The sequence below is a fragment of the Onychomys torridus genome, chromosome 20 (genome assembly GCF_903995425.1).
Source record: "Onychomys torridus chromosome 20, mOncTor1.1, whole genome shotgun sequence".
In the NCBI taxonomy this organism is placed as follows: domain Eukaryota; kingdom Metazoa; phylum Chordata; class Mammalia; order Rodentia; family Cricetidae; genus Onychomys; species Onychomys torridus.
In genome coordinates this window covers 15,523,389-15,547,916 of record NC_050462.1, presented here as the reverse complement: position 1 = coordinate 15,547,916, position 24,528 = coordinate 15,523,389, and the positions used below count along the sequence as shown (strand labels likewise).

The 24,528-nt window shown below is 45.4% G+C and overlaps 1 protein-coding gene across 1 annotated transcript in view; it reads left to right on the top strand.

Moving 5' to 3' along the window:
* Cradd (CASP2 and RIPK1 domain containing adaptor with death domain) overlaps positions 1-18,192 on the top strand; it is a 148,168-nt gene extending 129,976 nt beyond the window's left edge. The window contains exon 3 of the mRNA XM_036170195.1: positions 16,108-18,192. Coding sequence (XP_036026088.1) covers positions 16,108-16,409 — 302 coding nt within the window. The 3' untranslated portion in view covers positions 16,410-18,192. The remainder of the gene's footprint in view (positions 1-16,107) is intronic.
* The last annotated feature ends 6,336 nt before the right edge of the window (positions 18,193-24,528 follow it).

Below are 24,528 nucleotides of genomic sequence, written 5' to 3'. Positions count from 1 at the left end.
CAACCCCTTCTTTGTAGTAGAAAAAGCCGCAGTACCAGACAGACCCTTTAACCCAGGATGCCAGGGACCCCGACCCCAGAGGGGAAGATGCATCAGTTACTTGTTCCCTCTGCTTCCTCCATCCACCTCCTTCATGGTTTTGGTTGTTCCAAGCATGACAAGAGCTACCCTAACCCTGACAAGTAGTTACAGAGCTCTTTGATTTTATATCTGCCTGAAAGATGCCTGAGTAAGACAACAGTGTCTTCAGCAGAACTGGAAGAACTTCCTAGCATGCGGACACCTGCCTCCATGAAGAATTTCAGCCACGTTCTTTGTACCAGAGGCCCATCTGTCGCTCACATTGTTAATTCAGACCGTCGTCTTTCTTAAGCCAAGGCAGAGGCAACAGTCAGTTTTGTGGAGAGATCTCTTCACTAAGAAATGAATAAAACTATCAGCACTAAATGAAGTAGACCACTGTGAAACCTGGGTCGAACCCCACTGGAAAGGGTACGGGCAATGAACTGCATTATGTAACAAGCCGCCTTTAATAGTTGCCATGACACTCTGTTGTTCTAAGGGAAAGTGGCCAAGTCTGAAGCCAGAGCACATGATATGATTTGAAAGCACTGCAGCCTCTGGAAATGTTCCTGTGAGAGATGTCCAGAATCAGGGTTCACTGTGATTGATGGGTGTTCTAAATGTTTAATACTTTGGACATTTTCAAAGCTATACCCGCTCCTTCCAGAAGCCTCTGGGCGTGTTTCTGCTGCTTTGGAAGATTCTTTTCAAGTGGAATGTTTTAGAACTATGCGAGGTGGGGTGATGGGATCCCCATGGGTGAAAGGGATGAGACTGTAAGGCAGGACACATGGCCTTTCCCCAGCTGCTTGTGGAGACCCAAGATCGGATTCACTGGAGAGGATGTTTCCAAAGTGGTCTCTCCTTCTGTCAGCCAGTGAGCTGGGCCAGAGGCTCCCCAGACCTCCAAGCCCTCACTATCAGGTATGGCTGGCAGGCAGGATGGAGGTTAAGCCAGGGCCAACTCCCATTTCTCCAAATCAGAAACAGAAGGACAGTGGAAGCTTTGCTAGCATAGTCTACAGAAATAACAGTGATGAAGATGGTGATGGGGCCGGGATGAAGCACCATGGGAGAGTCTTGAGAAAGAAGCTCTAACAGTGATAGGGGTTGGGGGCTAGAAAGGAAATGGCGATGTTTGAGTGCTTTAAAGGGGACAGAGTCAGCTTCTTTGAAGTCTAATTGTCATGAAATAAACTGTAAAGTGTGATAAGCTATGCGGGATATGGTGGCCCATACCTAGAATTCAGCACAGAAGGAGCCGGAGTTCAGGATCCACCTCAGCTGCAAAGCAGGTGTGAGGCCAGCTGAGACTGTGTGAGGCCCTGCCTCAAAAACAGCAGTGGGATTGACAAGTTTTTGACACATGTTTACACCATCTCCACAGTCAGGGTAATGGCATACATCTGTCATCTTGAAGTCTTTTCTCATGGTCCTTTGTAATTCCTTCTCATCACCCTAAGCCCAGTAAAACACACATCTACTTTCTGTTGTTATTTATGAGTTTCATTTCCTACATTCACATAAATGGAGTCCTTTAGTCCCCCCATCCCCACCCCATCTTTCTCTCTTTTCTGGCTTCTTTCACTTAGCCTAATTACTTTTAGACTCATTCAGGTTGACATTTGTATAGTATTTCATTCGTTTTGTTAGACAGCAGTGTTCCACTGTACAGATATACCATACGTTGTTTACTCCTTCACATGTTGAGAGAATTGTAAATCATGCTACAACTATTATGAAGGAAGCTGCTGACAGCCCCTGTGTGCATGTCATTGTGTGAATAGAGGTTGCCTTGCTCTGTGGTAAATACCTAGATGTGAAGTCGGAAGAGCAAAGGCTTGGTATATATTTAACTTGTTAAAAAAACTGCCGGGTTGTTTTCAGAGTAACTCTCCCATCTGGTGATCGCCCAGCAGTGGGTAAGAGTTCAGTTGCTCCATGACCCTGCCAACATTGTATAGAGTTCTCCTTAATTTCAACCGTTTTTTCCATTGCACTGTGAACACAACATGAAACAACACACTATGTTATCATTAACTAGACACAGTGCAGTTATGTCAGGTGTGAGGAACCTATTCATCTTACATAGCCGAGACTGTATCTGACAAAGGCATCCCATTTCCCATCCCCTGCTCCAGGCAAACATGACCTACCTTATTGGACCCTCTCAAAAGCATCATCTTGCAGTATTTTTCCTTCTTTGCCTGGCAGCCATATTCATCTGAGTTGAATGGTATCCAGCGGTGGTTTTAATTTGCATTTCCCTAGTGACTGATGCACAGTCCCTTTTTGTATATCTGTTTTCCACCCTGTGTTGTCTTCACTGAAGTATCCGGTCTAAACTTTTGTCCACTTTTAAAATGGGGTGTTTTACTTACCATATACTTAGGACACATGACTCAGGCTGGATCTAACCTGAAAACCTTTCTTTCAGTCAGTCTTTCATGGGTCCAGAGAATATTATACAAGCTGCCACAGAATATTACCACAATCGAACAGTTCCACTCGCTCCAATACCTTTGGACCATTACAGGATGGTGAGCTATGCAAAAAGGTGCAATAATGGCACTCACATGCCAGTGGCAACCAACAAGTGTCTACTTGGACTTAAGGCCCACTCAGCAGGAGGGAAATCATGTCTGGTATTGGAAACATACCGAAATTCTCAGGGCTAGTGAGGTAGGTCATGGATCTTAGAAAGGAATCGACTGCTGCCACTCTGCTAGACCAGCACACTTCCTCACTATATTCTAAATCTTATCCTTATACCCACCGATAAATCTACCATCCCTTGTCAGAGAAGCTTCTCTTTACAGCAGATGGAGGCCACCACAGAAAACCACAAATGGACACAATATAGGGATCAACAGGTCACGGGGAGCCCAGCCCTAGCAGATACCTCTATATCATAGCTCCTGCGTCTGTGCCTCAGGGAATGCCAAGAAAGAGGGGTAGAAAGAGTCTAAGAGCCAGAATGCCAGGAGATTGATGTGAAGCACTCTTTCCTAGAAACAATTGCCTCAGCAGTTGTTTACTGCATCAATGGCAGTATCAATAGACGTGCTCACGTGGGGGAGCAGAAATGGCACAGGATCCCACCCCTAGATGAAGAACTGCAGGCAGCTAATGACCACTGGGAGAGGAGAGTTAGCCTCTCCTAGGGATGAGCCCTCTTACTGGTTGTCCAATGCAAGACCGTATACACACAAATAACAAAAACAGGCTCAGCAGATTCTATGTATATATGCCTGTGCATGCCACACACATGTGTGTACCCAACAGAATCAAAGAGAAAGAGGCTATCAACTTGAGAGTGGGGAGATAGGGGAGGAGTTTAAGGGAGTGTGACCTTGAGAAACTGGAGGGAGAAAATGATGTAATTCCATTTCAATTAAAAAAGTAACAATGTAGACAAACATACAGATGGAGTTGTCTTTCTATCAAGCTCTGAGAATTGTTAGTACATGTCATGCCTAAGTTGTTTGTGAGATGTGTGTATGGAAAGAAATGATTTGCAAATAGTTTCTCCCAGTTTGTGGCTTGCCTGATGTTGTCCTTTTGTTTCTCTGGTGCTTGGGACAGGCCCAGACCCTGAGTGCTGGCCAGCTTCCTGTAGCTGAGCTGCATCTCCAGCTCTTGCTGTGTCTTATCTTTCAAAGCGCAGAATTCTAAACTCAGACTAAGGTTTAGTTTATCAATTTCATCTATGGATAGTGCTTTGACATCATGTCTGTGGACCAGGATGTAGCTCTCAGTTACTGCCCCAAGGCCATGCCTGTCTGCCAGCTGCCATCCTGGTCCACAAGCTTGAGTCAGAGAGGTGTGGGAGAGGGAGGAGGGAGGGAGAGCTCTAACTAGGAATGGAGGAATGGCCTGGGCTTTTGAAATCTGAAAACCCATCCCCAGTGACACACCTTCTCCCACAAGGCCACACCTCCTAATCCTTCCCAAACATTTCCACCAATTAGGAACAACTATTCAAAGACATGAGACTATGGGAGCCTTTCTCGTCCAAACCACCACACTATCCAAGCTGAGTTTACTGAAATTTTTGTTTTGTTTTTCTGAGACAGGGTTTCTCTGTGTAGCTTTGCACCTTTCCTGGCCTCGAACTCACAGAGATCCACCTGCCTCTGCCTCCCGAGTGTTGGGATTAAAGGCATGCACCACCGCCCGGCAATTTTTTTTTTTTTTTTTGTCTAGGTTTTCTCTTAGAAGTTGCTGTTTTAGATTTCCATTTGAGTTTGTTGTGAACATCATGGACAGTGAGTTGGAGTTCTCAAGTGTGTGTGTGTGTGTGTGTGTGTGTGTGTGTGTGTGTGTGTGTGTGTGAATATGCACAGCCAGTTATTTCAGCATCATTTGTTGAAAACACCATTCCTTCACCACCATGTTTATACCTTTGTGGGGGTCTGTTCCTGGGCTTCAGTTTATTCCATTAATTATTGTCTATCTTTCAATAGTATCTATGGTCTTAATTCTAATTGGGTCATTTGTCCAACTTTTTTTTTTTTCAAAATTATCTTTGGCTACTTGACTCTCCACATTTCCTTGTATGTTTTAAAATCAGCTCGTTCGGGTTCTGCCTTTAAGATCCGATGAGCTCTGAATTGGAAACAGTTGGGTTTTCAGGAAGACGTGTCTGTGGTAAGGAAACCCATTTTTGTATCATCTGGCCTTGGAGACTAACCTAACTTTTGAAACATTTCCACACTGTTGCTCCCAAGTTTACCTGAAAGCCCATATATGCAAAATGATGTTATTTGAGGCCAAAGGTTACAAGAAAAAAAGATAATGTTATTTCACCCTTGATCTGCGTTATCCCAGAGAGGAAGTGAAGACAGCCCAGACCCCTCTCCCTAGCACACAGCCCATGGATGCTGATGTCATGCTTTCTTAGGTCAGAATGGGCCTTTGAAGTTACTTGGTGTTATAGAGCTGGGGGGTTGAACAGAATGCTGTGCATGCTACATACACACTGTACCACTGAGCCCAGAACCCAGAGGGGCTTCATGGTGTTCTCTCTGGCTACTCCAGGCCAACACTAGCACTGATGGCTTATGGGATTTCCCCCATTGTTTCCTGAAGGCAATGTGTGGATGCGCTTACCCTTGAGCAATGCTAGGCAAACCTCTGTCTGCTCTCAATTCCTAGGATACAAAATCAATTTCGTAGTTGCTGAACCACAATTAAAATAGAACAGGGTAACATATTGCGAAGGTGGTGTCTTTGTTCTGTTAAACTTTTCTTTCAATTTCTCACATATATGCACATGCTTCTAATACATCCGTATCTTTCAAAATAAATTCTTGGCTAGAAATATAGAAAAGGGCCAGTGGTGGTGGTGCAGGCCTAAAACAAAAACAAAATAAAAACCAAACATAGCCGGGCGGCGGTGGCACATGCCTTTAATCCCAGCACTCGGGAGGCAGAGCCAGGTGGATCTCTGTGAATTCAAGGCCAGCTTGGTCTACCAAGTGAGTTCCAGAAAAGGCACCAAAGCTACACAGAGAAACCCTGTCTTGAAAAACAAAAAACAAACAAAACAAAAAAACAAACACTCAAGAGCAAGCTCAGTTCCATTAACACCTGTGTCTGGAATCAGGAACGGGGATGATCAGAGTCTCAGGCACCCACATTAGCCAAATGGCCCGCTTCCAAACCAGTGACAACCGCACGTTATTGGACAGAAGGTGAGCAAACCCTAAGTGCCCCGACACATGTTATCTTGGCTAGGGGCAAGGGGCATATGCTGCAGTTAGCTGAAAGGCCCAGGGTAACAGGGCCACGTCTCTCTTGTTCACAGCTCTGTCCTGCACAGTATCTGGTAGTTAGCCACTCCTACAAATATATTTTAAGAGTTAAGTTAAAAAAACAAACAGGCCAGGCAGTGGTGGCGCACGCCTTTAATCCCAGTACTCGGGAGGCCGAGCCAGGTGAATCTCTGTGAGTAGCTTCAATCTTTTGAAAGTACTTGATTGCCAATCACAATATCACTCTCCCTTCAGGCTTTGAGAAGGTAACACTTTAAAAAGTCTACTCAGAAGCGGGGCAGTGGTGGTGCACACCTTTAATCCCAGCACTTGGGAGGCAGAGGCAGGCGGATCTCTGAGTTGGAGGCCAGCCTGGTACAGAGTGAGTTCTAGGAAAGGTGCAAAGCTACACAGAGAAACCCTGTCTAAAAAAAAAAAAAAACAAAGCCTACCCTTCAAGATGGGGTAGGGGCACTGCTTGTAATCCAGGATCCAGGAGGCTGAGGCAGGGAGATCTTGAGAGGGAAGATGGCCTGTGTTTCATAAGACCCTGTCTCAGAAAGAAGAAAAGAGGTGAAGTACTGTCTGCTTTCTTCCTCTTGGGTTTGCTGGTAGGAGACCTGGACATCGTACTTTTAGGACGGATGCTCTTTCACTCTGGTGAAGGCGTTGACAGTTTGCCTGACCTTCATACCCCACCCACTACAGTCTTATTACCGAGTCACCCAGCCCAGCTGAGCTCCATCAAGGAAATGGACTTTGATGTGTGGAATTAACCATGTTCCCGGTATTCCTCATGGTCTTTCCTTTAGGAGACTGAAGACCAACAGGGAAAATGTCAGTCCCCCAGAGTCGCTTCGTAGTTTGTAGTGAGGCTGTGGTTTCTCAAACCAGCTCTCTTATCATCATTGCCCAGATCTCAGCTACAAAGATCTTATCCAGAGCTGTGGGGCCAGCTCATTCTCTTTAGCCTGGGTGTCAATCTACAGGTTTGGATATTTCATTCAGAAGATTAAAATAAGGCCAAAAGAATTTTTTAAATTTGGAGAGTAGTCATTAATGTGAAATAATCTAACTTCTTTATTTTGAGAAAGGGAACAACTCAGATCTGTGTGTCCAGATGGTGTTTCCACATACAGTATCTTAAAAAAAAAAAAAACGTCTTCTGCAGATCTTCTGGGAAGGAGCCATCTGGACATTATTGAACAGTTGAGGCAACCATTGCCTTCAGACCAGCCAGCAATGTGGACAGGAGCATTAAAGTGTCTGTTGGTCACCTCTGCATTCTAGGGAAATGGCAGGCACTCTGGATCTTAGTCTCTCAGCAACTACACTCTGTCTTTAAGTTTCAGATGTAGTTTTAAAAAACGTGTCTCTACAAACCATGCAATTCTGCCACCGAGTCTGTGACTTAGAACTTTAGAGACAGGTTCACACTGGCTCTCTTGGGCTGTAGGCATTTTTATCTTTGTGAGCTCCTCTTCCCTAAAGTAATATAAAAATAAGCTTATGATAGTAAATACAAAGGTGATCATAGTGGTGCTATTTATCCAAATATTTTCACTCACCTAATGTTCATTTTCTCCTCTAATTATGAAAGTTTAAAAACTTATTTTTTCTTGTTCTCCTGAAGTATTATGAGCCCTCAGGGATGTCTGGTTGTGCCTAGTGGTGAGATGGCGCTGATTAAAAGTCATTATTTTTCCTTTTACGTTTTTTTAGATTTTGCTTCTGTATTATAATGTCCATGTTTTTATAAAAGGAAAAACCAGTTCATTACCCCAAAGAGCATCTCTGCTAACCCTGGAAGCATCTCCACATATTATTCAGAATAAAAGCTTTTTAAATTTTGATTTAGCACAAACGAAAAAACAAACAAAACAAAACAAAACCCAGAAATGCATATCTTTGCCTATCCAGTTCAGTCTGCCTGGCTGGCCTGAAGTATCTGTAATTCTTGCCAAATGTCCAAGCACAAATGCCAGACTCAGCATTTTCCTGGTTGCTGCTTGGAGCAGTGTGCAGTGATCATGACCAGTTTCTCTATTTCAGTCTCTTTCTAGAGAAATAGAAAAACGTGTTTATCCTTCTCAGCACCCAGTGGTCTCAAGGTCGAGTGCTAGAAGACCAGCTGCTATTTCTCATTCATTCAGCTTCTTAAGACTTTACCGTAAAAATTCGGCATGTGCTTTAGAGAAATCCAAGTCATATCTAAAAGTAAAAAACAAAACAACAACAACAACAACAAAAAACTCACAAAGTATCATCATCATCAAGAAAACATCTGTTTAAGCATGAAAATATGGATGGATGGATGGATGGATGGATGGATGGAGAGAAAGGGGGTGCTTTCAATAGAGGAACAGTCAGGAGCTGTAGTTACAGACTACAGGAACTGTAGTTACAAACTGTAGGAGACATAGTTATAGACTACAAGAGATGGTCTAGAAAAGTACAATTATATGATACATGCTACTTTTAAAGTTTAAAAGTCACTATATTTAACTTTTTCAAACTTACTCAGTGTCTTAGTTACTGTTGCCGCTATGAAGCACCATGACCAAAAACAAGTTGGAGAGGAAAGGGTTCATTTGGCTTACACTTCCACATTACTGTTGATCATCAAGGAAGTCAGAAGAGGAACCTGGAGGCAGGAGCTGATGCAGAGGCCATGCAGGGGTGCTGCTTACTGGCTTGCTCCCCCTGGCTTGCTTAGCCTGCTTTCTTATAGAGCCCAGGACCACCAGTCCAGGGGTGACACCACCCACAATGGCCTGGGTCCTCTCCCATCAATCACTAATCATTTCACTAAGAAAATGTCCTCCAGACTTGCCTACAGCCCAACCTTATGGAGGCATTTCCTCAGTTGAGGCTCCCTCCTCTCAAATGACTTTGGCTTGTGTCAAGCTGACATGAAACCAGCCAGCACATCGTGGGGGAAAAAAAAGGACATTGAGAAAGAATTCTGAATAAAATTTTTTTCAAAGTAATAAATGCTATCAATTTCTCCTTATAAAGCTAAGAGAGGGGTAAAGAACTTTCTGCGTGGGCTTTGTATTTTTCTAGTTGTGTCTGTGGTAGAGCTAATGTTGCTCTTCACTTTTCTCCCTCTCTGGAGCACTCCACAGACCTTCCTTCCTTTCTTGTTTTTTGCTAAGTGCATGAATGTAGGACATTCAATAGCACCGTGTCTGTACAGAAGAGAGTGCTGTAATTGATGTATAGCATCCTTTGTATTCACCCCTTTATCCTGAAACAGCAAGAAGGGACTGCTGCATGCAGAGCATCGCTCTGGGTACCTGGGTGCATCGGTGGGCAAATGGACAGAGCTCCCTGCTAGTGAGGCGTTGACGGTGTCAGGGATGTTAAGCGGGGCCAGGGAGGGAAAAGCAGCAGCATCACATATGAGAGGTTAGGTCCTAGGTAGACAAAGGAATTGCAAAGTAAGTGGGAATTTAATTTGAGAGAGGTGCAGGGAGTATGGCTTGATGGGAAGTCACCCTTGACGAAGATGTGTCCCACCGTGGGAACAGCTACAGGAAAGCTGTGGTTGGAGGGCAGAGTTCAAGGAAGGATGAACAGCTGGAGCTGTGTCAGGCAGATCCCTGTGAGGCTGTGGAAGAAATGGCTTCCCAAGAAGTTTCCAAAGTGTTGTATACAGTTTTGAAGAAGGGGAAAAAAAAAAAAAAAGATTGTACCAAATAGTCTTCTGACTTTTTTTCTTTTTCTTCAGAGGGTGTGTGGTCTTTACAAAACAGAAATAATTAGCTAAAATTCATTCTCAAAAGCCTGCAGGTGTGCTCCTACATTAACAGACATGTAAAGGGATACAGTGCTAAATGGTCAGTAGTTGATTTAATGAGAAATTCAAAAGTCACAGGTCTGCAGAAAACAGTCTAATCACTTCTGAGAGATAGTACCACGTTATACCTAATGAAGCCTTGGGCACCATCTGATTTATCTTTTACAAATGATCAGCCTGAGAAACGCTCAGTGACTTAGCCCAAGCTACCTGGTTACCTGGTGGCAGGCTCAACTTTGAGGACTGTGCAGGGCTGCTAATCCCAGAACCAGAGGGTATCCACCCTACCTCCTGCCCAGTTAATTCAGCAAGAACTCAATTATTGCTGACTGTCTTCTTGTTGACCTTCCCAGACTTGACAGTCAAATCCAATTTCCCATCACAGTAAGTAGGCTGGGTTTGTGTTTCTTAGCACGGCCTTCATTTTTGGAGTAGACTGTCATGTCTTCATCCTGGAAATTGGCTTTAGGAAAATCAAATAGCCGATTCCTCTGCCTCTCTAGGAACCCAGGGCGTTCTTTGGGACTGTCTGTCAGAATGAAGGTTTCTAATTGGTTTGCTTTTCAAGGTGCTCTTCTTTCCTCTTCCAGAAGTCAGTTCCTGGGCCAAAAGGATATTTCTGTAGTCTTTACACTCAAGGACGGGAGTTCACATAGGTCCTTAGAAATGACCACTAGGCTACCTTGCCAGCCAAACATCCCCCAACCCAGCCCGCCCACCACAGATAACATCCCACATGGTCATCACCAGGAGTGACAAGATGACTACTTGGTGGTGTGGGTCTTCTTGGTCTGCTCTTCCCCTTTCTCCCTCCCTTCTCCTTCCTCTTCCTCCCCCTCTTCCTTCCTCTCTTCCTGCTCTACCCAAGCCTGTCCTGTCCTCCACACCCACCCGCTTCTGTATGCTGTCCTATATTCCATTCACGGACCCGAGAAGCTTTGTTGTCCTCCATCTCTCCTCATTTCTGTCCCCTCCCCCTCCCCACCACAGATAACTATGTTGTCTGATACATATCCCTCTATTTATTTGTGCAGTTTTGTCTGTGGCATTTGGAGATTATTTCTGATTCATCTCCCTTCTGGATCTTTCTCCAGTTTTATACCGTATTCACCCACCCTTGCTGGTGTGCCTGTGTGTACTTTCTCTTAATCTTCCCATGGTGAGCTGTTAGATGCATGCTTCCACCTCCTACATCCAACCACATTGCCCATGCGATTTATAACTATGTGCGTGACCCTGGTGAATATGTTAGAGAACACAGATGGGGTGGGTATATAGGCGTTTTATATATAATATTATATGTGTATCTTCTAAACAGGATGACTGAATTACCAGATGTGTGTGTACTTACTGGCACAAATAATGAAACTTAGCCCTACAGACAGCTTGGTACATCACCCTGCAGATGGGTTTTAGAATTCTTCTTGATATTTCGAGCTGAAACAGTATTCCAAAGTACATCCGGTTTCCCCAGCACTGCCAGCTTGCTGTCTACACAGACCTACAGTGCTGGGTTTCTCTGCACATAAAATGACGTATCATTGTGGTTTCCATTGTTTTTTTGTTTTTTAAATTCTGTGTTTTAGCACCTTTTCATGTGCGTGCTCCTGTGGCTCCCCTAATTTGAACCACCTTTCTGGTGGAGGCTCCTCTCTCTCCTGGTGGTTTTTCGGGAGTACCTTGTGCATTCCAATGTACCCATGTCAGCCTGGAACCGTTGCTCCGGCCCTCATGCTTCCGTTCTTAAAGGGAATACATTTAAACGTTCTCCATCAAAGGAAATGTTTACTGAAATAATTTTCAGGTTTTATCAAGTCAAGAAATGTGCTTAAATTCAGAACTTTTATAGAATTAATCTTTAAAATTATAGGCAGGAAACAGTCTTTAAAATTATAGACGGGTATCTTCACATTATTGAGATAATGGCTTTTCTCTTTAGTCCATTGATGTGTTGAAATAGTTAAGAGTCAGATGTGGAAAATTATTGAAAACCTGGAATAAGTTCCACTTTTTCATAACATATTATTTTAAACCAGTAGCAATGGCTCATAGCCACAGCGAGTTTGGGTGACTGGTATATTGTCAGACTCTCCAGTGTGTGGTGTGTGTGTGTGTGTGTGTGTGTGTGTGTGTGTGTGTGTGTGTGTGTGTTTTCTTGTAGGGTCTCATGTATCCCAGGCTGGCCTCACAAAGAGTGTGTAGCCAAAGATGACTTTGAACCCCTGCCTTCCAGGTGCTGGGATTATAGGCATGTACGACCACATGCAGCCCATCAGACTCTCTCTTGCTCCTGGTCTGGGGCTAAAAATGGTAGGGGTGGACGTAGAAGTGGAAGGACATGATCTCTGTGTGTAAAGGGCATGGATGGCAACTACCTCCTATAAACCACAGGAAATGATGTGTGGTTCCATGCCAGCAGGATTTACAAAGAGGCATTAGCTTGGAGTCTGGGTCAGCTGCTTCTAAGTGTGAGTGAGAGAAGAGAGGCCTGCAGAAGGAAGACACTGTGTCCACTCGGGAGACCACAGAGATGGGGGATGAAGGGCTGAGGGATAAGGAAGAGGGAAGTATGGGAAGGGGTTGCCTCATCCTTGATTGTGTTGTGGTAGGTGGGTTTGCGTGTATATGGTGCTCATTTTGAAATAGGTGATTTTTAACTTCACTGAAAATGAAATTTTAAAGCCGGTGTTCAAAACCAGCCTGGTCTACAGAGTGAGTTCCAGGACAGCCAGGACTACACAGAGAAACCCTGTCTCTGAAAGAGAGAGGGAGGAGAGAGAGACAGAGAGAGACAGAGACAGAGACAGAGACAGAGACAGAGATGCAAGATTTTAAAACTACAGGAAAGATTTAGGATCCCTATAAAGGCAGACCATTTATCCATATAAACAGTTGAGTTCTCACCTAGAGTCTTAAACAGGCATTCTTCAGCACGCTCTGATGGTTCGTAACCATGGACAATCTCATCATCCCAGGACAGAGGACCATGTGTGCTGCCGTGGGGTGAGGTCTGTTCCTAGAAATTAGGAAGACACAGGGTGAAGCCGGCAGGGCCTTTGAGGGTCTGCAGAAGGACCTGATGCAGTACACTGCTGGGGTGCTGGGTGCTCTTGTGCACAGACCTGGGCGGTCCAGCCTTGGTCTCTGGGTCCAACTGGTGTGGTTTTGCTGGTGTGTGTGTGTATGTGTGTGTGTGTGTGTGTGTGTGTGTGTGTGTGTGTGTGTGCGCCTGTGTTTACTTCATATTTTTAATTGACCTTGTCTGTTCTGTTTCCATGTTATCATTCTGTATTTGCTTTTGAAATTCACTTCCCTCTGAAATTTTTTAGTTCAAAATTTAAAAGGACCTACATTAATCCTTGAAATCTGGGGTTTAAAATGCCATTTATAATTTCTCCACCATATCCAAATAGATGTGACCACTGACATAGAAAAATATCTGAATGAGTGTGACCCAAGACCATCCCGCACACTACACAGCGGCCAGCTAGTCACAGTGGTTGAATGTATACTTTCCCCTGATTTCATGCATTCTATCCTCAGGAGATGACTCTAAACCTTAGGAGTCTCATTTGGTTTTTGTTTGTTTGTTTGTTTGTTTGTTTGTTTTAGTAACTTCAGATTGAGCAGAAGTCACCGAACTTAAAGCCTAGGGAAGAAACCTTTCCTGCTAGAGTTCAGATGACATCAAAGCTGTGCACACTGTGTGGGGGTGGGGTGGGGGAAGGAGGCGGAAAGAAGGAGGAGAGAGAAAAGGTATCTGGGTAGAAGGTGGGATTTGCTTGGGGGAGGTAGTGTATATATGTCAATCATCTTTGCTCTGGCCTGTGTCCACAGGTTTCTGCCATCTCAATTATGTGGCACTATTTATAGGGCGTATGACCGTGAACATACAGAAAAATTGGAGCACAGCCTGTTCTTAGTACCAGACAATTGGCTGACAGCATCTGTTGCATTCTGAGTTGGCCCGGAGATAAAAAGATGCCAGAGTGTCGTATTAGACACTGATGGTCCATCCCCCAAACCCAGTAAAGTCAGAAGGAAAAAAGCAGGCAAAAGCAAAACTAAACCTTGACTCCAAATCACCGGCAGCAGATGAAGTAACAATTGGACAACATTTTGAAAAGTGTCAAGCAGGGAAAGGTCTCTAGACATCTTTCGTCTCTCATGTCTCAAACTCCGTACCCACTGAACACCAACCCCATCTCTCCCTCCTGTCCCCAGATGTCACTCTTCTTTCCGCCTCTGTGGTCATGTGACTACCTTAGGTACTTCCTGTGACTGGAACCACACAGGGTTTGTCCTTTGGCAGAGAGGCTGTGTTCAGTATTTCATTTCTTTTGAAGGCTGAATATCGTACACAAAACATTGGATAACCAAGTTGGTATCAGAATTCTCCAAAGCAACATTCCCAAGCACAAAGTAGGAATGAGGTCTGTAAACTTATAAATGTGCAAGGGGAAAACTTATAAATATATAAAAATTATTATATAACATAAAGGTATGTTTATAGTTCAAAAGTAGGATGTTAAATAGCATGAAATAATGTATCATTGGTTCTCTAAATATGATGACATTGTTCTAATGAGGCAATCGGCAATCTTGACCCCCAAAGAACTCCGAGACCACAGTAACTATGAACGTCTCTTGTAAGAAATCGCCTTGTGTTGAAACTGACCAGTTGTCCCAGATCAAAATGACAGACACAGGAACAGAAGAGTCACAGTCGGAAACCAGTCATAACACAATAGCAGAGGGCACTGTTGGGCACTGGAGACGTTGTCCTGTTGCCTTCCCTTAGGGTGGGCATGGGATGTAGACTTACTTCAGAAACAGGAAAATATAACACCTGACAGAAGTGGCAGATGCCACAAAGATCCAGCAGTGTGAGCTGGAGCGGGGAGGAGGGGGGGTGCAGGAGGGGGAGGCACAGTATGGGTTTAGTTTGTTGCAGTGAGGTTTCAGTCAAAAACAAAGTGTTTTTAAACTTTCTCCTTGGTATCGTGTTAAGGATTTAACTGCAGTTTGCTAGGACGTTTGGGTCTACTTTTGCTTATTTTTCCCCCTGCTATCTTCAAACAAAAGCAGTTGGTAGAGGAAAGCTCTTCTGCTGCCCCTTTGAATGTCCCTGAGATCTAGTCATCCTCCTGGCATGTAAGGAGGGTCCAGGAGGGACAGTGGATGACTTGATTTCTTCTTCGTACTTTTTGTGGGTTTCGAATTTTTTTAATGGGCCCATATTTTTTTTAATAAAATCTGAAAAATCATTATTGTTGATTTATTGAACATCAGTATCATCTTTATTATTCAAATTGCCTCATAGTCCGTTTCTAATTGCAGAGCAGACAAATTCTGAAAGGGTCTTTGTAACTCAGCCCTGGAGTTTAGGCAGTTGACTGTCCAGGAGTCAGAGACAAGGGCGGTGGGACCCACTGCTCTTCCAGCAGGATCTTTGGCCTTTTTGTTGAGCTGGGAAATGAAGCAGGGGCTGGTGACTCTGAAGTGCACTAAGATGGGATGGAGCTGGCCAGCAAGTGTCCTGCAGTTGCCGTGGCAAGATGTCTGAACCTAACCAGCAGTCAGTGCCGCCATCTTGGATGCTTGGAGTCCCTCTCAGACTCTGCCCTTGGCTGCCATCCACTCCCTCATGGCCTCCACCTGGGCACATGCGGCGCCCTTAGGAGGGGTTGGCGCCCACTTTGCCCAGCTTTTTCCTGTTCAGGGGTCAGCTTTAGCCTCTCTGCTCCGTGGCTCACACCAGGTTGGACGCCCCTTTCTGTGGAGCCCATGGAACTTCTGTGGTTGTGCTTTGCACATTTACACCATTCACTGTCATGCTTCTTAGGAGGCAGACTCAGGTGGATTGGAATCCTGTTTAGGAAGTGCAAGGTCAGGCTCTTCGAAGCACCTACTCTATGGTCCTCTAGTGGACTTGACTGGGATGATGAGACCACCCAAATGGCCTCTGCCTCTCCTCTCCCATCAACTCTTGCCTCTATGGCTTGTTTATCTCGGGGAGGGCACTCTGGATTCCTGCTTCCTTTCTCCTGGTACAGGAAGGAGGGAACTATTGGCCTTGACCTCCCCCTCCAAGCTGGAGCTTCTCCTTCAAGGGGAGTGGCACTCACAGCTTGGAGCAGCACACCTCTGGCCCTCAAGCTGGTACCAAGGGAAGTGGCCTTCAGCCACAAGTCCTGATGTGGCTTCTGACAACCAATGGGAATCAAAAAAAAAAAAAAGCTTGAGACAAAACTGTGTGTCCACGGGCATGATCCGTGTTGGTCTGTATACACAAGGAGGAGGAAATAAGCGACCATCTGTGAACACTTCAGAGATACTAAATGGCGCTGTTCACCCCACTGTTCCAAGTAGTACAAGAAGACGGGGAAGTAGTTGCTTATCTGCTCCCCCCAAACCCCCCTTCCTATGTCTTCTGGCCTGAGGTACTTGCTCGGCTCATTCACCTTTCTGTCCTTCCCTCCTCAGGTGACTGGACGGCTGGAATCCCTTCACACGTCCTCAACAGCTCCCCATCGGACCGGCAGATTAACCAGCTGGCCCAGAAGCTCGGGCCCGAGTGGGAACCCATGGTGCTGTCCCTGGGGCTGTCCCAGACCGACATCTACCGCTGCAAGGCCAACCATCCCCACAACGTGCAGTCCCAAGTGGTGGAGGCGTTTGTCCGCTGGCGCCAGCGCTATGGGAAACAGGCCACCTTCCTCAGTTTGCACAAGAGCCTCCAGGCCGTGGAGGCAGACCCCTCGCTGCTCCAGCACATGCTGGAGTGATCCTACCTCCCCGCCCCCCCTGCCACTTGCTGGAGTGTGGGTCCCCAAGTCACACAGGCTGAACCGGACTTTCACTCGGCAAGTGGCTTTGTTCTGGGTGGGTTTTTTGTTTTTTTTCTTTTCAATGAGCCTTAGCTGGAAGGGGAACACCTGGCTTCTACTGGCTCAATAATCCAACAGCTTTAATTGCTTTAAGATTGCATTGTTGTAACTGCAGTTTTGAACTCCGTGGTTGCCTTTTAACAGAGGTCCAGAAGAAAACAAACCAAAAAAAAAAAAGTCATGCTACCACTTTGCATGCAGGTGTCCTGCATACAAAGCATCTACTCTTCCGTTGCCTGGAAACTGGACTGTGGACTTAGCCCTTCATAATGATGATGATAATAAAACGTGAATTGTGTTGTAGAATGCGCCTCATTCATGAGAAAGTCTAGTCCGCCCATGCTTCTCTTGCATAGATTGAGGGCATCAAATTGTGGGCATGGAATAAGTTTGATAGCAAATGTGAAGTAGTGGGGGATAAGTAGCTCAAGCAGGTTGTATGCATTAAGCAGGAGACACCCAAGCTCCCTGCAGAAGCCAGCAAGAGATCTGCAGCTCTTCACCTTAACGATTGCATAAGAAATCTCTGTCCAGTTGTTAAAGGTAATTGGGTCTGAGACAAAGGGGGCTCTGTCTCCCTTGATGCCCGAATGGCTGAAGGTATTGTGTTCCCGAGGCAGGTCATGGGTTGTCCGGCCTTTCATTGAGAACACAGTATTAGGCAGACAGGTGTACATGTTTGTAAGCCCAGCTCTTAAGTAGCTGAAGCAAGATGATCACTTCAAGGTCTAGCCTGGGCTATCACTACAGAACATTCCAGGTCAGCTCTAGCTGTTAGGGAGACTCTGTCTTCAAGCAAATAAACAAAAATTTACCATGTAGGGTCTCTAAAATGCTCTTTTTCAGGGCCTGTTCACTTGTGTGTTCTTATCTGGGCCTCTCAGCAACACTGTGAGGCATGGATGCAAGGGTGGTACACCCTTCCTTTAGCAGGGCCAGGACCTGTGTGGGCTAACTAAGCTAGAATGTGGTTTGCCTCTGCAGAGTGGATTAGAGGCAGACAGCATGCTTTCAGAGAGAGGCATAAAAGGCTCTCCTAGGGACTGTGGATGTAGCTCAATTAGTAGAGTGCTCGCCCAGCCTGCTCAGCACCCTGAATGCCATCCCAGTACCTCATAAACTCGGTGTGGTGGGGCAAACCCACTCCAGAAAGTGGAGGCAGGGGGATCAAAAGTTCGGCATCATCCTCGTCTACACAGTGTATTCAAGCTCAGCTTCAGCTATGCATAGAGGGGAGAAGGTGGGGACCACATTATAGAGGCCAGGGAGATGTTATCCTTTATCCTTCACAGCAACCGGAGAGCCAAGTTCTTAATTCTACAGAATTTTCAAGGAAAAGAAAGTCTGCTGCTTATCTCCCTCCACTGAAGGACAAGCCTATAAAGAGGTGGAGGTGAGCATCAAGCGGGTGCCCAGGAAGCTGGTGGGGACGCGTTGATGTCCTTTCAGGCATCTGATACCCTCTTTCTCTTTTTCAAAAAGACCAGCTGTTCCACAGTTCATTCATTCAGCAGACACAATCCCCAAAGCACTGTGTACTGTCCATACCCACTCTAATTTTCCACCCTGTGGTCCAGTCAATACTTCATTATTGTATAAAACTCACACTTTGGGCCACATGACTATGCCCACTGATAGATCGTTCTTTAGTAGTCTTCAATAAACCACTTACCAGCTTGAACTTTGTTCTTACCACTTTGCCATTTCCCTCTGGGATTCCTCAGAGTGTGTTGCTTTGGCTCTCATGAGTCAGTCCTGCTTATGGCTGAGTGAGCAGGGCTAGGCTCTGCTGCAGCCAGCTGGTGTAGGCCCAATGACAAGCTATGCCAAAACACTGCCTGTCTTTACCTCTGCAAAGTGATGCTAGATCTCATCTGTCCGTGTCCCGGGCGCGAGGGAGGGGGTGTTAGGGGGAACCCACAAGGATTCCATGTGAGTTCAGAGACTTTCTGCCCCAAAGAAAGTTCTGCACATGTAGAGTGGGATGGCAGGACATTGGAGGCACTAAAAGCAGTCTTTGTCTCTGTCTGTCTGTCCATCCACCCATGTGTCTGTCTCTGTCTCTCTTTCTCTCCCCTCTCTCCCTCCTTTCCCCCCCCCTCTCTCTCTGTATGTATGTATGGCAGAGCATATATGTACATGAGTGTGTCTTTTAACATTTTTAAATGTGCAACTTCTATTAAATCTCCTCAATGCACAGAAAGTGCATGCCTGTTGTATCAGTTTAGAAAACAATGACTAAATAGAGGAAATGTAAGAGTCTGCCCTGATCACCACAGCCTGCATAGTCCTCCTGCAGTGGAGTGTGACTGTCCTGTAAAGTGCTTTTACACTTGGCTTCCTGGATTTAACACACTGGGATTGTTCTGATGCCATTAAGGATTTTACAACATCCTTTGCTCTTAGAGTACACTTGTAAGTGCTATAGTTTTAGCAGAGCCTTTGAAGAGCTTAAAGGCACTTAGCTGCTAAGTATACCAATAGCTTTCCCCATCAGGACATTGACCGGCATTGCAGTTCCCCCTTGACACGCCCCCCCCCATGTTATAATCTGAACAGAACTATTATTCGCTGCCCCCACCGTGCACTTTATATCCCCCCAAAGCAAAGCTTAACATGTCTGGACTCTCTGAGCTTTTCTCCTTGTCCCAAGATGTCCTCTCCACTGTACTGCATCTAATCACTGTGTTCTGTGTTCCTTTTCTGTGGGATGATATTATGGCGGGAACAGTAGACTTGCATTCCCTGTTGATCAGAATTGGGTGGTGTCCTTCCAAGGTTGGTAGACCTGTGAGTGTCTACAGTCCCACCTCTTTTCATCTGTGTTCTCCTTCTCTAATGGATGCAAAGCCACCATGGTTAACCACATCAGTTTTAGATGGATCTTCAAGTGGTCTTCATGCTTTCATTATTGGAACAATAAAGGGGAGTCCCCATTGTGACATCTCCATTCACAAGACCTGACCAGGAACTGTGTCTGCTTTGTGTAGCTTTAAATGTGTTTTAATTTGTTGTCAATTAGTTCCTTATCTGTTGCAAACCACCCCACCATATATAGGCTTAGAAAAACAAGTATAGCAATCTGAAACCTGGCTCACAAAATTCTGTGAGCCAGAGAGATGTCACTATCCAGGGCAACTCTGCTGACTTCAGCTGGCTCCTTAGCGTTTCTGTGTTCAGCTGCTGGGCTGACACTGGTTGATGCAGGACAGTCTCACTCAGGTGTCAGGCTTCACAGGATAACGGAGGTGTGTAGGCTTGTTGCCCTTCACAGCAGGCTTGCCTACCCTTCTTCACTCGGTGGTCCAGCAAGAGTCACGCAATGAGAAGATAAGCCCACCTTATCACACCTGCCTTTCTTCTGCTAATACTGTGTTGCCTAAAGCCAGTCATATGACCAGTTTAGAGCCAGTGTGATCAGAAGACATGGACCTGGACCAAGGGGGAGAATAACTTGGTCCTTTGTATGCAACATACCAAGCCAGGATTCTAAAGCTGAAACTTCTGGGTCCTATTGGAACACTCACACCATCCTCCAGTGTCAGATCCTTGACCCAGTTCCTTCTGCCAGGGCCTTACCTGCTCATTCCCCCCCCCCCAACAGAGACACTTGACCTCTGGGAATAGAGCCATCCTGACTCTTGGAGTAAACTCCAGAAGGCAGTTGCTGGGTTTAAAGTTATACAAAGTATGAAAACAAAGCAAAACAACAACAACAACAAACTATTTGACTTCGAAAAAATATTTTTGTGGACTAGAGAAATGGTTCTTTGAAAGAACATTTGCCCAGCATGCACAAGGTTCTAGATTCAATATTCTGTACTATACTGGGGGTCAGGTGGAGGCCTACCTTCTCTTTGGCAACATATAGTACAGAGGTCTGACTGAGGGGTGAGGGATCACCGACTATTGCAGAAAGCTGTGGCCATTTCTGCCTTGAAATCAAAGCAGTTGAGACTACCCATATTCGACTCTTACAAGACTGGCCTGCTAATATTCGCTTGTGGGGAGTGAGGCTCACAAGATGGCCCCTGCACTTCCTGAGAATGTGAGCAGTTGGGAGTTGTTGGAGAGGAGACACTGGTCATATAGCTGTCACTTGTAAGTTACCTGTGTCCTTTACCGTTGCTCCATTGTTCCTCATATGTGGCCCCAGTAAAACTCATTGTTGTACCAGGCTAGATTTGGGTGGATGCTTTCCTTGGTCTGTCACGGATGTCCTATCTGAGGAGGACAGCCATTTGCTCACATCTCTCTGGAAAAGTTAGTGCAGTGCCACTGAGTGGCTAATCTTGTCTCTGTTCATTGACGACATTAAAAGCTGGCCAATGAAGACACAGTCCCTACTCTCTTGAGCTTACTGCCAAATGAGACAGCCACCAATCCCTCATCACAATGCGATGGGATCAAGTCTACACCTGAGTACTGAGCCTGTGGGAATAGAGAGAAGTGACACCCTCTGCCTGGCTCCTCTGAGATGGGAGGCCTGAAGAGCAACAGGCTCCATTGCGCAGGCAAGCCACGCCACCTTCTTGAGTAGGTTTATTTACACGTACACAATAACCGATCTAGAGCCTTCCTGAGGTAAAAAAGGTACACTGAGCCTACAATGGATTTTGCCACAGGAAATGTCTGGGTTTGTTTGTTTGTTTTTTAATATTCTTTACCGAGCCAAGGGCCTGAAAATGTTAGGCTAAAGCCCCCCTCCCCCTCCTTCTGGGGCTTGTGGCAGGAGGGACTGTTGGGAGTGTTGGGTCCTTCTGTGCATTCCTAGGGACGCTAAAGGTAAGGAAGTGTGGACTGATGGCAGGCACACTGTGGAGCATGTTCAGAAACTGGGTGGGAGTCTGGTCGAACACTGGGCTCTCATTAGAGGAATCCCTACAGTCGTGGCACAGATTCTTGCTGGTTACAAAGCAATGCAAGTTACTGGAGAGCCAAAGATGAATAAGATAGTTTCTGCCCAGCAGAATCTCAGCCCACCGGGGAAGGCAGGCCTGAGAGCCAGCAACTATGACACTGTTTGGCCTACACAGCAAAGGGAGCCGTTAAGTTGGCCACAGAGGAAGTGACACTTCAGCTGTGCTCTTGGAAGCCCTGCCCAAGTTAGTGTGATGGTCCCCTTCGGAGATATTAGGAGACACAAGAATCCCTTTAATGTATTCTCCATCCAGCTTGACAAATGACGCTCCTGCCCTATGTCTACAAGACGAATATGCCATCAAAGTGCTCTCAAAGCCTTTAGAAAGTGAGCACACTGACAAACGCCTTCCCGTTCCATACCTCAAGACAGCGATGGCATGTTCAGCCACAGTGGAATCAAGATCAAGCTTCAAGGTTTAGGTAGCAGGCATATTTGGGGGTGCTTTTTAATACTCTCTCTCTCTCTCTCTCTCTCTCTCTCTCTCTCTCTCTCTCTCTCTAACATTTGCACAAATTCAAATTAATTGTTGCTACATGCCCGGGATGTCTTGTTTACTTCTTTGAACTATAAACAGCTGAGAGGAACGGGGATGTCTGTCTTGTTGGCGTTTACTGTCCTTAGAGGAAAATTAGAGTCTCTCAAAGACACAATTAAACCTTGTCTTGGCTTTGTTAAACTCGCACAAAACATATGGTCCTGTTTCCGCTAGCTATTGCTCATTCAGAGCGCCAGCGATGAGACCCAGGTTTGAGTGCTTGAAAAGAAAGCCAGCAGATCCAAACATCTTGGCAATAAGCATGTGTTTCTATTTTGTTTTCATGTTTTATCTCCAGCCAGTGCTGTTTTGGGTGTCACATTACATTCTTGATGGAGCGTATTTGTGGAAAATGTGAACTATGGGTTAGATTTCATGAAATAATTACTTTCCGTACTCTCCGGGACACTTACCACCCTCAGTTTCTAGGTGACAACTGGTATTGTGAGGTCCTTGCGGGTACCAATTTTTTGAGGTGACGTAGCTTGTTGCTGACCCCTGGGATGAGGCTGGATGCCTCCACATGGCTACAGATGGAATAGATGGCCAGGAACTTGGGTCTCTGGAACACTCCTTGACCAAGGATGAGACATCTGCGTAGGGGATGTTTCTTTGAGGCCTCAGAACATTCACAGTAGGAAGAGAGTCTTCTCCATTTAAGGGCACAGATTTCCTCCTTTATGAATATTAGAAATTAGTAGAAACTTTCTTCAGAAAAATACATATGAGCACTTGCACACTCATGTGCACAGGCACAGACCTGTACCTCAGTTGGCATATAATTTTGAAGGAATTTTTAGTGTATCTGAATCCAACTCAGGCTTCCCAAGAGCCTCACATATTCACATGATCCCTGGTCCTCCAGCATCAAACTATTCTACCAAGAATATTTATATTTTTGGTTTGAAGTGATATTTGGAGGCCTTGTGTTTAGTGGAGTTGGAGCTGTTTGTATTGGATCACATAGGAGTATAAATCAGTATGGAGGTATTGGAATAAAGGTAGAATCATTTGTCTAAATCCAGGTCTTTATATAACTGACCACAGACCTTTTCCCTTATGGGAGTCTGGGCTGAAAGTGCTCCAGGACCCGTCTCTTGGCAAAGAAGAATTTACAGCCATGCCACGTCCTGCCTTGGGGGGACTTCCTGCCGCCACCTCATCTCTTTCGAACCAGAGCCCCTCAGCAAGGGAGAAATGAACGTTTCATGCCTAGCACGCTGAGAATTGTTGGTTTCATGGAGGAAATCAGAGAAAACAGAGCTCCATTTACTTCATACACTGGGAAATTGTTCCTAACAATATCTTTTTGTGTAGCCATCTGCTTGAATCTCATTTCCCTCGGCTTCTGGGAGCGGTTATTTTCTGCCCAGAAGCTAAGCCCCATGCTGTTTTTTTGCTGAGGGAGTGGACCCTTTGGTTGTCTCTGGTGTGTTGTCAAGACTTCTTTTGTCACTCAATATCATCATCTCCTGCTTTCCAGGGGACAGCTGATGTGGGTGGCTAAAAATAAAGCCTCCCGACACACCCTTTCTGAAGGTGTGAATGGCAAAATCTACTAGTCAGCCAGGATAAGATCACTCACTAATGAGGCATGAAGGCATTGGGTGTTTTTGGAGGCAGATAAGTAAGGGCCTGAGCTATGGGTTTCGTGGAGTCAGGAAGAAGGACGAGGCAGATTTTAGACTCTGCAAAGACTTGACGTTCCTTCGCAGGCAGTCAGTTCCTACAACTAAAAAGGATGAAGCATACCTTAGCATTGCTGCTTTCTCAGAGGAGGGCGTTTAAGTTCAGCACTGTCAGCCCTCATTTTTGTTCAGAATGAGTGTCACAGTTGCTAATGAATGCACTTGATGTGTACCCCTGAGGACTGCTTACATGTGTGCAATTACTGCGGATCTGAAGGAGAGATCACATATTGACACCAAAGGCAGTGTGCACTAGAAAAGGATGTGAACTTTTTGGGGGGCGATTTTGTTAACAAGGGAAAGCTCAATGAAAAGTATCTTAGAGTTTTGTAGAGAAACAAACTGAGTAAAGGAATTATCATGCTGTCTTGTGGGAGAGGATAGAGATGTAAGGAATTATCATGGTGTCTTGTGGGAGAGGATGGAGATGTAAGCAATTATCATGGTGTCTTATGGGAGAGGATGGAGATGTAAGCAATTATTATGGTGTCTTATGGGAGAGGATGGAGGTGTAAGGAATAATCATGGTGTCTTATGGGAGAGGATGGTGATGTAAGGAATTATCATGGTGTCTTGTGGGAAAGCATGGAGATGTAAGGAATGATCATGGAGTCTTATGGGAAAGGATGGAGATGTAAGAAATTATCATCGTGTCTTATGGGAGAGGATGGAGATATAAGAAATGATCATGGTGTCTTGTGGGAGAGGATGGAGATGTAAGGAATGATCATGGTGTCTTGTGGGAGAGGATGGAGATGTAAGGAATGATCATGGTGTCTTGTGGGAGAGGATGGAGATGTAAGGAATGATCATGGTGTCTTGTGGGAAAGGATGGAGATACGTTTTAGAATGGTTGAGGGTTGTATTGTC